Here is a 14,347-nt window from a genome sequence, read left to right as displayed (position 1 = left end):
AAGATAGTTGGTCACCAACAGCAAACTTTTGAGTTCATTCCGTGAGGACTGATTTGAACCAGTCTAAGGTGCATATGTAGCATGAATATTACTGGGGTGTGTGGAATAAAAATCCCAAGTTGTAAAAATCCTGGGAAAAAAATGTTTTCGAGCCTTACTTCCATCTCTCTGGAACAGGAGGGCTGCTCTGGGCTGCTTTGTAGTCACACAAACCCCATCCGTAAACATTCTGCAATTTTTTTCAATTTCAAATGCTTTTCACTGTGCCACCTCATCACAACAGCACACAGGCACTTCTCGGTTTGGGGGGAGGGGGGGTCAAATTTTTCCCCAGGCAACTAGTGGCATTTATTCCTTCCAAAGTGATAATAGAGCACAGACCTGTCCCCCTCTCAGAAATGCTTTTTTGCACAGAAAAGGCCCCCTCTGTGTGTCTGTATGCACATGAAGGAAAGAGCTGCCAGCAGCGTCTCTGTGTGCCATGAGGCATCAGCAGGGGGTGGGGAGGGAGGGGTTTCTCCTCTTTGCAAAACAGCAAAGGATCATATGATGCAAATGAGGATAAACTTAAAAGGGACGTCAACAGCAAAAAAGTAAACATAAAGCAGGATTTCTTTTCCAAATGTTGCTGACTAACACAAGGTGGTGGTGATGATGTTTTCCTGCTTGGGAACCAACCTGTTGCTAATGGTTTGCTTGTAGTTTCCCACCAAAGGAGTTAGCTGTTATCACTTGCCTACTTTGGGGTCCACTAACACTGACCCCCCATGTTTGAGTGGGCTGGGAGGTTTGTATTCTGTGCAAATTCAGAGGGAGGATTGTATTCTGTGCAGGTTTGGTGCCGTTTAGTGCAAAAACAGCTGCCCCAGAGTCTCTAATTGGTTCCCTCCATTGAAAAAGAATAGTCAGGAAAACCATGAGAAAAGAAAACTATCAAATTTTGAGTCTGACCCAAAAGTGCCCTACCAGAATCATGATTAACATTTCATTCAACAGCTACAGATTCAAAAATGGAGTAGTAGTTTTCAGAACGCACACCCCTAGATATTACTATTTCCTGCTAGACAGAAACACAATAGCTAAATAATTAATCTTTGTAAATATACTGTATAAAATTTCTTATGCTACAATTCCATTTGAAAAGTAATGTCTCAATATCTACATAGGACTGTGGAGCTATTTATAGCCTTCTGGATAAAGCTGGTTTAAGTGCCAAGTGTGGAATGTGCTAGAATGTAAGCACAGTATTTATAAGAACAATCAGGACTTATTTTGTGATGGTACTCAGCAGTACTAAGTACTGGCACCTTTGGTCAGGGGCGGGGGCTCTCCCTAGTCCTAAGGGGGGAATTGGTGGATATCATCACAATTTTATATATGAGTACAGAACTTTTTTAAAAACAAGAAAAAAAACAGAACACAATCAATGGTTCTTGGCACTTAGAGGTAAAGATTCAGTGTTTCATCTCTCCCTTGTATTAATTTTAGCCATTAGTGGTTTTTATATTTTTGGAATTTTATTCAATTTTATTGCCATTTTACTGGTTTTACTTGTAAGTAGACATGGGCACAAACCAAAAAAAAACCCCCGAACCATGTGATTTGTGGTTCATAGCATTCCACGGAACCTCAAACCACGAACTTCCAACCTTTTCTCAGTTCATGGTTTTGTGGCATTTCAACCGCCCTGCACTGGCTGCTGAAGCCAGCGCTGGGCGTTTGAAACAGACAGCCCCTTTCTTCTGCTGCCTGGGCTGAACCCCATTGGTTGAACCCAGTGCAGGGTCTGTGAAACTGACAGCCTCTTTCTCCTGCTGCTGTGAAACTCTGAACCGGCCACGGAACGGTTGGAAAAATGCATTTGTTCTGGAAAAATGCGTTCCCATGGAACACGTATTTCAGTCCAAACGAACCAGCCATTCCGTATGGAATTTTGTTCTGTGATTCATTTCATGCCCATCTCTACTTGCAAGCCATCTTCAATGATGTATTGTCGAAGGCTTTCACGGCCGGAGAACGATGGTTGTTGGGGGTTTTCCGGGCTGTATTGCCGTGGTCTTGGCATTGTAGTTCCTGACGTTTCGCCAGCAGCTGTGGCTGGCATCTTCAGAGGTGTAGCACCACAAGACAGAGATCTCTCAGTGTCACAGTGTGGAAAAGATGTAGGTCATTTGTATCTACTCAGGAGGGGTGGGGTTGAGCTGAGTCATTCTGTAAGAGTTTCCCAGGGTGTGGAATGCTAATGGCGGGAGGCTTCACTGTAACCTGAGGAGGTTCTTTTGCATATGGATTGGTGCTTGATGTGCTAATCTTCTCTGCAGGGCTATTGTCGGGTGTGGAGTGTTTTGTTGGCCTGGTGTTTTTCAGAACTGGAGCCCATGCTCTGTTCATTCTTAAGGTTTCTTCTTTCCTGTTGAAGTTTTGCTTATGCTTGTGAATTTCAATGGCTTCCCTGTGCAGTCTGACAAAGTAGTTGGAAGTGTTGTCCAGTATTTTGGTGTCCTGGAATAAGATACTGTGCCCTGTTTGAGTTAGGCTATGTTCAGCCACTGCTGATTTTTCAGGCTGTCCAAGTCTGCAGTGTCTTTCATGTTCTTTTATTCTTGTCTGGATGCTACGCTTTGTGGTCCCGATGTAAACTTGTCCACAGCTGCAGGGTATACGGTATACTCCTGCAGAGGTGAGGGGGTCTCTGCTGTCTTTTGCTGATCGTAGCATCTGTTGTATTTTTCGGGTGGGTCTGAATACTGCTTGAAGGTTATGCTTTTCCATAAGCTTTCCCATCTGATCAGTAATTCCTTTGATATATGGCAAAAACACTTTTCCTGTAGGTGACTGTTTTTCCTTGGTTGTTTGATTCATCCTGGGTTTGATTGCTCTTCGGATTTCATTTCTGGAGTAGCCATTTGCCTGAAGTGCGTGGTTTAGATGATTAATTTCCTCATTGAGAAAGCGCGGCTCACATATCCGTCTTGCACGATCCACTAATGTTTTCATTATGCCTCTTTTCTGTCGGGGGTGGTGATTGGAGTTTTTGTGTAAGTACCGATCAGTGTGAGTTGGTTTCCTGTAGACCTTGTGACCTAACTGAAAGTTTGCTTTGCGGATGACCAAGGTATCCAGGAATGAGAGTTTTCCCTCACTTTCTTTCTCCATTGTGAATTGTATGTTCAGGTGGATGTTGTTGAGATGATTCAAAAACTCCCTCAATTCTTCCTCCCCATGGCTCCAAATGATGAATGTATCATCCACAAACCGGAACCATACACTGGGTTTGTGGGGTGCTGATTCTAGAGCTGTTTTTTCAAAATGTTCCATGTAGAAGTTTGCTATAACTGGGCTGAGTGGGCTCCCCATGGCCACCCCATCCATCTGTTCATAGAATTCGTTGTCCCATTGGAAGTAACTGGTTGTCAGACAATGATGGAATAAGGCTGTTACATCCTCTGGGAAAATCTGATTAATCAGTGCAATAGTGTCTTTTACTGGAACCTTGGTAAACAAGGTTTACCAAGGTTCCAGGTTTACAAAGTTTAACAAACTACAGGAAAAAAGACAGACAAGCCCAATGCTCGACAATGCACGCATTGTCATCAATCTGACAGACCGTCAACTCTCACCAGAAGAAACCTCCATCTTGGCAAAGGGAGGAAACTTTGCAGTCACCCCCACCAGAATTCCTGTGGAAGACATCATTGCAAATGTAGAAGCTGCCATCCGTCATCTACCTGAAGAGGAAGCTGAGGAAATAAGAGGAGAGACAGCCAGGATTCTACGAAAGGCAAAGCTTCCCACCAGCAATATAACACGCAAGGAGAGAAATGCCATCAAGACCCTCAATGCAGATCCAGACATCATCATTCTACCAGCTGATAAAGGCAATGCTACAGTGATCATGAAAACGGAGGAATACAAAAAGAAGATTAAGGAACTCCTGGACCCCTCCACCTACAAAAAACTAAAACGAGATCCCACTTGCAAAATCACCAGGCTAACAAATGCGCTGATCAAGAATTCCTCACTACATCCCGACACACACAGAAAACTATGCAAGACTGAAGCACAGCCACCTAGACTATATGGACTCCCCAAAATACATAAAGATTCAGTCCCACTCCGACCCATTGTGAGTGCCATTGGTTCACCGACATATGAATTAGCTAGACATCTGGCAGATCTCCTGCAGGACCACATCGGGAAAACCTCGTCTTACATCAAAGATTCAGCAGATTTCATCAACAAAATCAGTTCTCTGAAACTCAATCCACAAGACATACTTGTCAGTTTTGATGTTGTATCCCTGTTTACCAAGGTTCCAGTAAAAGACACTATTGCACTGATTAATCAGATTTTCCCAGAGGATGTAACAGCCTTATTCCATCATTGTCTGACAACCAGTTACTTCCAATGGGACAACGAATTCTATGAACAGATGGATGGGGTGGCCATGGGGAGCCCACTCAGCCCAGTTATAGCAAACTTCTACATGGAACATTTTGAAAAAACAGCTCTAGAATCAGCACCCCACAAACCCAGTGTATGGTTCCGGTTTGTGGATGATACATTCATCATTTGGAGCCATGGGGAGGAAGAATTGAGGGAGTTTTTGAATCATCTCAACAACATCCACCTGAACATACAATTCACAATGGAGAAAGAAAGTGAGGGAAAACTCTCATTCCTGGATACCTTGGTCATCCGCAAAGCAAACTTTCAGTTAGGTCACAAGGTCTACAGGAAACCAACTCACACTGATCGGTACTTACACAAAAACTCCAATCACCACCCCCGACAGAAAAGAGGCATAATGAAAACATTAGTGGATCGTGCAAGACGGATATGTGAGCCGCGCTTTCTCAATGAGGAAATTAATCATCTAAACCACGCACTTCAGGCAAATGGCTACTCCAGAAATGAAATCCGAAGAGCAATCAAACCCAGGATGAATCAAACAACCAAGGAAAAACAGTCACCTACAGGAAAAGTGTTTTTGCCATATATCAAAGGAATTACTGATCAGATGGGAAAGCTTATGGAAAAGCATAACCTTCAAGCAGTATTCAGACCCACCCGAAAAATACAACAGATGCTACGATCAGCAAAAGACAGCAGAGACCCCCTCACCTCTGCAGGAGTATACCGTATACCCTGCAGCTGTGGACAAGTTTACATCGGGACCACAAAGCGTAGCATCCAGACAAGAATAAAAGAACATGAAAGACACTGCAGACTTGGACAGCCTGAAAAATCAGCAGTGGCTGAACATAGCCTAACTCAAACAGGGCACAGTATCTTATTCCAGGACACCAAAATACTGGACAACACTTCCAACTACTTTGTCAGACTGCACAGGGAAGCCATTGAAATTCACAAGCATAAGCAAAACTTCAACAGGAAAGAAGAAACCTTAAGAATGAACAGAGCATGGGCTCCAGTTCTGAAAAACACCAGGCCAACAAAACACTCCACACCCGACAATAGCCCTGCAGAGAAGATTAGCACATCAAGCACCAATCCATATGCAAAAGAACCTCCTCAGGTTACAGTGAAGCCTCCCGCCATTAGCATTCCACACCCTGGGAAACTCTTACAGAATGACTCAGCTCAACCCCACCCCTCCTGAGTAGATACAAATGACCTACATCTTTTCCACACTGTGACACTGAGAGATCTCTGTCTTGTGGTGCTACACCTCTGAAGATGCCAGCCACAGCTGCTGGCGAAACGTCAGGAACTACAATGCCAAGACCACGGCAATACAGCCCGGAAAACCCCCAACAACCATCTTCAATGAGTTTTCACAAGAACGCATTGTATAAGTTACCTTAGTGATGACATAATTATAGTTTTTGGAAAGCAGATATAACCTCCTATATACCCTAAGCTGGCATTTATAACCTTTTTAAAAAGCCCTTAAAAAAGAAAAAAAAATCACTGCCTTTAGAGGTATGGCCATTCTGCTTCCATTGTGATATAGGTTTAGAACGGTACGGTGCGTCTCTTCTCTTTCACAGGTTTCTAATTGTTTTCTGCCCGAACCTACATTGTTTCTAATATTTCCTTAGAAGTTTAAAAGTACATTTTCTTGAAAGGAACAGCAAGGTTCCCGCCTTAAAAAGACTGGCAACCTGACTTCCTGGAGTGGAGAAGCTTTGAGAGGTGGCTTACCAGGTTACAGCACTCTATGGACTTCAAGAATCCTTTAAAAAAATTAGTCACTCCCCTGAAGAGTACAACTCTATTTTATCCTATTTCGTGCTGGGTCTTTATCCTTTATGTTGGCAAAAAGACAAGACTGCAAACTGGAGACTTAATGACACTTGGACTTCAAAAGACTCCACTTTATTTCAGCTATTTTCTTTTTCTCACTTACAAGACTCACGTTGATTCCACTGATCACACCACAGTCTCTAATTCACCTGTTCTAACAGTGCTGCTCCTTAGTAAAACAAGTCAACTCTTCAAAGAGGAGGCGGAAACCCTCCCTAGATCATAGAAATTCCTCCTGCCTTTGTATTTAGTAAACAATGTCATTTTTCAAAATGGATCTAATCATTATCACATACTAGTTTGAACATAGCTCGATTTTTGCTTCTGTCTGCACTTTGATTCTAAGAGCACTAACTGGATTATTACAGGTGCTAGCAATGTAATATAGCAACTGTTAGTATTTAAAAATCATTTTTCCTACAACATTTCACATGATCTATAAGCAGGGCTTTTTTGCTGGGAAAAGAGGTGGTGGAACTCAGTGGGTTGCCCTCGGCGAAAATGGTCACATGGCTGGTGGCCCCGCCCCCTGATCTCCAGACAGAGGGGAGTTTAGACTGCCCTTCGCGCCGCCAAGTGGCGCAGAGGGCAATCTAAACTCCCCTCTGTCTGGAGATCAGGGGGGCGGGGCCACCAGCCATGTGACCATTTTCAAGAGGTTCCGGAACTCCATTCCCCCGCATTCCTGCTGAAAAAAAGCCCTGTCTATAAGGTAGACTACGTCCTGATTAACAAAGGCCACCTAAAGAGCAATCCTAAGCTGAACTGGACCCTTTTAAATCCACTGAAGTCAATCGTCTTAAAAGGGCTTAACTCTGGATAGGATTGCACTGTCATAGAGAGTTCATGGTGGAGATTAATTTCAAGCACTTAACTACTATACCGGTGGTTCTCAAATTAAGGGCTTGGGTCCAGAAGTGGGTTGTAACGCTCACCAGTATGCTATGAGCCTAGGAAGGAGGAGGTGGCTGTGGGAGAGATTTTATTCTGCCTAATGTGCAAAACGGCCTTAAAATAAGCCTATATCTTGGTAATTATTAATATCTATAAGTATTAAAATGAAAAATAAAATACAAACTTATTCATTGCTAATTGATGTAAAATTATTTTGCTTTATATCAGGGACAGGGACAGTAGCACAGTTATTTGCTAGTGGGGCCTAAAACAGAGTAAATTTAGAATTGGGTCCTACTTTAAGAAGTTTGAGAAGCACTAATGAACCCAAATGATTTTATTCGAGTACGATCTGCATTTCACACCAAGACTGATGTACCTTCTCAGTATGCATTTGGAATCTGGAGGAGCACCAGTGTTCAAAAAACTCTGACAACAGACAAGGGAATAACTTTTCAAACACAAAATACGAACTGTAGCTTTTGTTTTTAAGCTCATATACAGCAAGCATCTTTATTAGTTATAGTTTTTTGTCAGCAGGAGTTATGGGTATAACAAACATGTTAGCTGCCTGCTGTGAAGTATAAACTAGGTTGTCATGCTGACAGCATGGGTATAAGCCAAAGACAAGGAAGATCCAGAGAGAGTAGGGTGGGTGATGTAGACACAGATGGAATTAATGGTTGGTAACGTGACAAGGGAAAGATTGATAGGAGGAAATAATGCTGAATATTTTAGATTCATCTTTCTTGACATCTAGCTTATAATAGTCTAAGAAAATCAAGAATGCATTGCATAATAATAATAACCACCTTGTGCTTATATACCACTCTTCAGGACAGATTAGTGCCACACTCAGAGCAGTTAACAAGTCAGTGTAATTATTATCTCTACAGCACACATCCTGTGAGGAAGATGGCGCTGAGAGAGCTTTGAGAGAGCTGTGACTGACCCAAGGTCATGCAGCTGGCTTCATGTGAAGGAGTGGGGAATCAAACTCAGTTCTCCAGATTAGAGTCCTGCTGCTCTCAACTAGGGGTGTGCAGGGCCAGGTCACTTCTGGTTTACCAGAAGCAGGAAAATAATTTGAGAATATCATATTTCCGAAGCAGCAAGCCGCTTCAGAATTATTTATTTATTTATTTATTTATTTGCTTAAATTTATAGTCCGCCCTCCCCAACCAAGTGGGCTCAGGGCGGATCACAACAATTTAAAACACACTACACAATTCATCAGCAGTAGCCAATAAAAATATAAATAATACATATCATTCAGTTAAAACATATATTAGCACCATATAAATACAGCTATCAACAATAAAAACATAGCAGCACGTTATACATTCACCTATCACCGTCTATAGAGCAGATTACAGCTATCGTATAAAGATGTGAGATGGCTTTGAGCGGGAGGGCACAGAATCTCACCCCCCCCAGGGCAAACCTTCCACCACCACCCTAGGGCAACCCCTCCACACACACACCCGGGGCAACCCCTCCACCCCCACCCACTTACCTTGCGCTGGAAGGAGAGGGGGATCAGCAGAGTGGCGGCATGCCACCGCCACAGCACCTGCAGTGGTGGCGCTCAGCAGTGGCAGTGCTCTGCAGCAGCCACGGCAGCAGCATCACTCGGCCACGGCGGCGTCACTCTGCCGCGGCAGCAGTGGCGGCGCTCAGCCACAGCGGCGTCACTCGGCCACGGCAGCCTGGAGTCAGCCGGCTCCTCTGCCGCTGCACCGCCTCCTGCCACATCGCCTCCTCCGCCGCCCCATGGGTGGCAGGGAGGGCTGGAGCCACCGCTGACCGCGGGGCCGAGCTAAGTGGGGGCAGGGGTGGGTGGGAGCGGGGCTGTTTTTGATGGTGTTTAAAGGTCCCCACCGCTGCTTGCAAGCACACCCCTACTCTTAACCACTACACCAAATGGGCTCCATTGGCATACATTTGGTGTACCTGAGATGAATACTATTTTCTTGATTTTATGTCCCTGAACCATTTTCTTTAAGAAAGTTGACCTGTTGCCTACATTAGAAACTGCACCTCTTCAGAAAAAAGGTGAGGAACTTTAAGTTGTGAATGCTTTCCCACCCCCCACCCACAAAAAGCCCCACCACATATCAAAAGCTAGCATATCAGGATGCAGCTAGATCAGAACACTTATATGCATTTAAATAACTGTAGGGAGCTTTTGGCATGAAGCACGCAAACACACAACTCTCCCACCTGCTTGCTTGCTGCTGACAAGGAAGGCCAGATTACACACTTTTTCAACACATTTGAATGAAAGTATTTCAGAAGTGCATTGTCACAGCAATTTCTCACTTCTAAGGAAACAAAAAACATCAGGGCCAGCCTTTTCCCTCAGAATCCCTTCTACCTCTATCTATACCACACTGATCCCATTCTCCTTATCAAATCCATAGGTTTGTTCTTTCTCCATAAACCTAGGATGAAAAAACAGCATCAGCACTACTTCAATTACAGCTCAGAAGGACGTGATACTGAAGGCACAGGGAGTGGATAGGACTGGGCTGTATTTATATTCAGGATAAACCATACAGGCTTTGAGAAAACTGACAGGTAGACCTCCTTATAGGTTAGTTCAAAAAAAGAAAATGAACCATGGTTGAACACATAAAGTAGAAGGGTAGAGATGAGTGACAGTCAACTGGAAAGGGGAAACTGACCACCCACACAGGTTTTATCTGTACTTTTTGCCTATAAGAAGGGTGTCACACTATCTCGACTATAAAATTTCTCCAGTGATCCACTTTCTGAAGTGTAAATGCCAGAACAACTATAAACACCAGAAGCTAGACAGAGGATTATAAATGAATATTTGTCACAGATATCAGTACACTGAGAGATCATGGCAGCTGGTCCTCTGCAGTTTGGGACAACGGCTGCAAATACCATATTAGAGAGTTACCTTTCAATGTTCATAATTTCAGAAGAAATGTAGTGGAGTAGATACGGCATCATGCTTAGCTAAAATAAATAGCATGTGTCAGACTAATCCACCTTGCTGCCTGGCTCTGAACAGTAGAGATTTCTATGTTTCAAGTACTCTTTATTACTGCCACTAACTTGCCAAGAAATCCATGCCAGATACAAAGTTTAAGCATAAACTGAATTTCAATAACTTTAATTCTACAAAGCCATAGGAAGAATAGTTAGTCATCACAAGGGAAAAGCATCTGGTACTCCATGTAATAATACAAAGAAACCAGTGTTTGCACTCTGTAGGTAACCTTCACATGGCAACTAAAATGGGAAATACAACTGCAGGATCCAATTAAGTAATAGACGTTCTGGAATGCTTTCACACAAATTCAGACACTTCCTAAAGAAAGTAAAAGTTAATGGTAAAAAAAAATCATTTCTTTAAGCATACTGAAATTCCCAAGCAACTTCAAATTGGTTTGGAAATCAAACCACTGAAATAATATACTAAATATTTAAAGAATACATTTTGAAGATTATGGTTTCCTGGCAGAAATATTGTACCTGTGCCCTTGCGTGAACTTCCCCGAGGAGGCCAGAATACTGCTGTTCCAATTCTTTCTTCTGCTTCAGCCAACAGCTTTCTTGTGCTTTCATCTGCTCGGCCACTTTGTTAAATGTGTCTTCTTGAGTCTGCTGAAGCTCCCTCATGGTATCTGACTTGTTCTTACAAACATATTCAAGGTGAGATATCTGTATGATTAGCATCAAGAAACTTCTTTAGTTAACTCTTTTTTGAAGGCAGTTTCAGTCCTAATTTAAACCAGGGCAATTGGAACCACATTTTAAGATCTTGTACCTAACAACATAAAGGGAAGTTAAGCGCTAACTGACAGAATCCAGCAATCCAGGCTTGTGAAACAAACGATATAGGAGTGATCAGAGATTTCTGAAACTGTTGGCATGCAAGTGCTTTGAGAAGCTTAGTGGAAACTGGCCTTTTCCATCCCTTCTAATGTCAGAAAGCCTTCAGTATCAAACATCTCACAAGGTAAAATGCTTGGCCTGCTGGATTAATAAACCTATTTAAACATTCACATGAAAAAGTTATGTTAATGTTGTCTGAAAAGGAATGTGACATATTTGCTATACTGTGATTTGTTGAAGATATGAAGAAAGTTTTGAACTTTTTTGTTGAGACTCTAGAAAGCTTTATTTTATAGCATATTTCAACAGATTCAGGACTATAGTCACAAGTAGGGATGTGCGTTTCGGCATTCAGAATGCCGAAAGAATGCCGAAACAAAAGTGTTTCGGCTTCTTTCGGGGAATGCCGAAACGTTTCGGGGAATGCCGAAACGTTTCGGGTAGCCGAAAGAAAAAAGCCGAAACGTTTCGGGATTCTTTCGGCTTTCTTTCGGCTTTTCTATGGGAAAATGCCTCCGTCTTCCAGGACGCCTGGAGGAGGCATTTTCCCACCAAATAAGCCCAAAATTGGTGGGGACCTTCCTCTAACCCTTCTCTAACAACCACCCAAGTTTCAGACAGATTGGACTTTGGGGGGCCATGTTATGGCCCCCCAAAGCAGGTCCCCCCATCCTCCCATAAGAAAGCGAAGGAGCAGCATATTGTTAGCATGCTGCTGCTGATCTTTCTTCATTATTTCCTATGGGGAAAAAATGAAGAGGCAGGCTTCCTTTGCCAGGGGTGGCATTTTGCATGCAAAATGCCCCCCAGCCCTCAGGGGCCCTTCTCCCACCCCTCCTCCCACCCCCCATCAAGGCTCAGCCTGCTCCCACTTGGGGGGGGCATTTCATGGCCTCCCCAAGTAGGTGCTCTAATCTCTACCACTGACAGCTGGGGGAGGCTTGTGTTGCCAGGGGTGGCATTTTGCATGCAAAATGCCCCCCAGCCCTCTGGGGCCCTTCTCCCACCCCTCCTCCCACCCCCCACCAAGGCTCAGCCTGCTCCCACTTGGGGGGGCATTTCATGGCCTCCCCAAGTAGGTGCTCTGCTCTCATCTCTACCACTGACAGCTGGGGGAGGCTTGTGTTGCCAGGGGTGGCATTTTGCATGCAAAATGCCCCCCAGCCCTCTGGGGCCCTTCTCCCACCCTTCCTCCCACCCCCCACCAAGGCTCAGACTGCTCCCACTTGGGGGGGCCATTTCATGGCATCCCCAAGTAGGTCCTCTCAGCCCCTAAAGTCCACCCCTTACAGCCCCACACAAACCCAATTCCCCCCCAGCTGCCACACACAGACCCAAATCCCCACATTAGCCCCTCACAGACGCAAATCCACCCCCACCTGCCCCACACCCATAACCCCAGGAACAGGCTGGCAAAGGCCAGCCCTCTCCCTTTGTTCCCTATGCTGGGAACTTCTAAACTCTCTTTCCCTGGGCAATTCTGCACAGCCCAGGGGTGCCACAATGGTGGGCACACTTCTGAGTGCCAGCTGGTCCCTGTGAAAGAGCACCTGAACCACAGACACCCTCCCTCAAATTCCCCCACCACCTACAGAGATGGCTGGCCAGCCAGCCCCATTGTTCCCTATGATGGGAACCAACTGCACAACAAAGAATAAAACAAGAACAACACAAAATAAAGTTTTAAATTTTTTTTCTCCCTTCCAAAGTACAAGTAGGCAAAGCATTATGACACATTACACCAGCAGTCCCCCACACAGAAAAATAACACAACTCACTTAACATCAGAGAATCACAAAGCATGATTCCTGTCAAAAACACTTTATTTCTTGAACAGCTTTAGGTTACACAGCAGGGGGGAACACCAAAGGGCATGGCAGCACTATCTTACACAAAATAACACAACTCACTTAACATCAGAGAATCACAAAGCACAATTCCTGTCAAAAACACTTTATTTCTTGAACAGCTTTAGGTTACACAGCAGGGGGGAACACCAAAGGGCATGGCAGCACTATCTTACACAAAAATAACACAACTCACTTAACATCAGAGAATCACAAAGCACAATTCCTGTCAAAAACACTTTATTTCTTGAACAGCTTTAGGTTACACAGCAGGGGGGAACACCAAAGGGCATGGCAGCACTATCTTACACAAAAATAACACAACTCACTTAACATCAGAGAATCACAAAAGCACAATTCCTGTCAAAAACACTTTATTTCTTGAACAGCTTTAGGCTACACAGCAGGGGGGGGACACCAAAGGGCATGGAAGCAGTATCTTACACAAAAATAACACAACTCACTTCACATTAAAGAATCACCCCAAAAAATAGCTGTCAAAAGCACTTTATTTCTGTAACTGCTTTAAGTTACACAGTAGGAAGGCACCGCAGAGCAGGAAAGCAGTGTACTACGCAAAAATAACACAACTCACTTCACATCAGAGAATCACACAAACACAATTGCTGTCAAAAACGGTGAAGAGGGTTGTATTATTTTTTGTAGTACATTGCTATCATGCCCTGTTGTGCCCTCCTACTGTGTAACCTAAAGCTGTTCAAGAAATAAAGTGTTTTTGACAGGAATTGTGTTTTGTGATTCTCTGATGTTAAGTGAGTTGTGTTATTTTTGTGTAAGATAGTGCTGCCATGCCCTTTGGTGTTCCCCCCTGCTGTGTAACCTAAAGCTGTTCAAGAAATAAAGTGTTTTTGACAGGAATCATGCTTTGTGATTCTCTGATGTTAAGTGAGTTGTGTTATTTTTGTGTAAGATAGTGCTGCCATGCCCTTTGGTGTTCTCCCCTGCTGTGTAACCTAAAGCTGTTCAAGAAATAAAGTGTTTTTGACAGGAATCATGCTTTGTGATTCTCTGATGTTAAGTGAGTTTTGTTTTAATTTTTCTGTGTGGGGGACTGCTGGTGTAATGTGTCATAATGCTTTGCCTACTTGTACTTTGGAAGGGAGAAAATAATTTTTTTTAAACTTTATTTTGTGTTGTTCTTGTTTTATTCTTTGTTGTGCAGTTGGTTCCCATCATAGGGAACAATGGGGCTGGCTGGCCAGCCATCTCTGTAGGTGGTGGGGGAATTTGAGGGAGGGTGTCTGTGGTTCAGGTGCTCTTTCACAGGGACCAGCTGGCACTCAGAAGTGAGCCCACCATTGTGGCACCCCTGGGCTGTGCAGAATTGCCCAGGGAAAGAGAGTTTAGAAGTTCCCAGCATAGGGAACAAAGGGAGAGGGCTGGCCTTTGCCAGCCTGTTCCTGGGGTTATGGGTGTAGGGCAGGTGGGGGTGGATTTGGGTCTGT

General features: G+C 43.9%; 1 protein-coding gene across 2 annotated transcripts in view; it reads right to left on the bottom strand.

Annotated features, from left to right (window-relative positions):
• CCDC171 (coiled-coil domain containing 171) overlaps positions 1-14,347 on the bottom strand; it is a 249,297-nt gene that overhangs the window by 144,780 nt on the left and 90,170 nt on the right. For both annotated transcript variants that reach the window (XM_054986128.1, XM_054986129.1), the window contains exon 14: positions 10,672-10,860. In XM_054986128.1, the coding sequence (XP_054842103.1) occupies positions 10,672-10,860 (189 nt within the window). The remainder of the gene's footprint in view (positions 1-10,671; positions 10,861-14,347) is intronic.

The sequence above is a fragment of the Eublepharis macularius genome, chromosome 8, assembly GCF_028583425.1.
Source record: "Eublepharis macularius isolate TG4126 chromosome 8, MPM_Emac_v1.0, whole genome shotgun sequence".
Lineage (NCBI taxonomy): Eukaryota > Metazoa > Chordata > Lepidosauria > Squamata > Eublepharidae > Eublepharis > Eublepharis macularius.
This window is presented reverse-complemented; position numbering and strand designations above follow the sequence as displayed.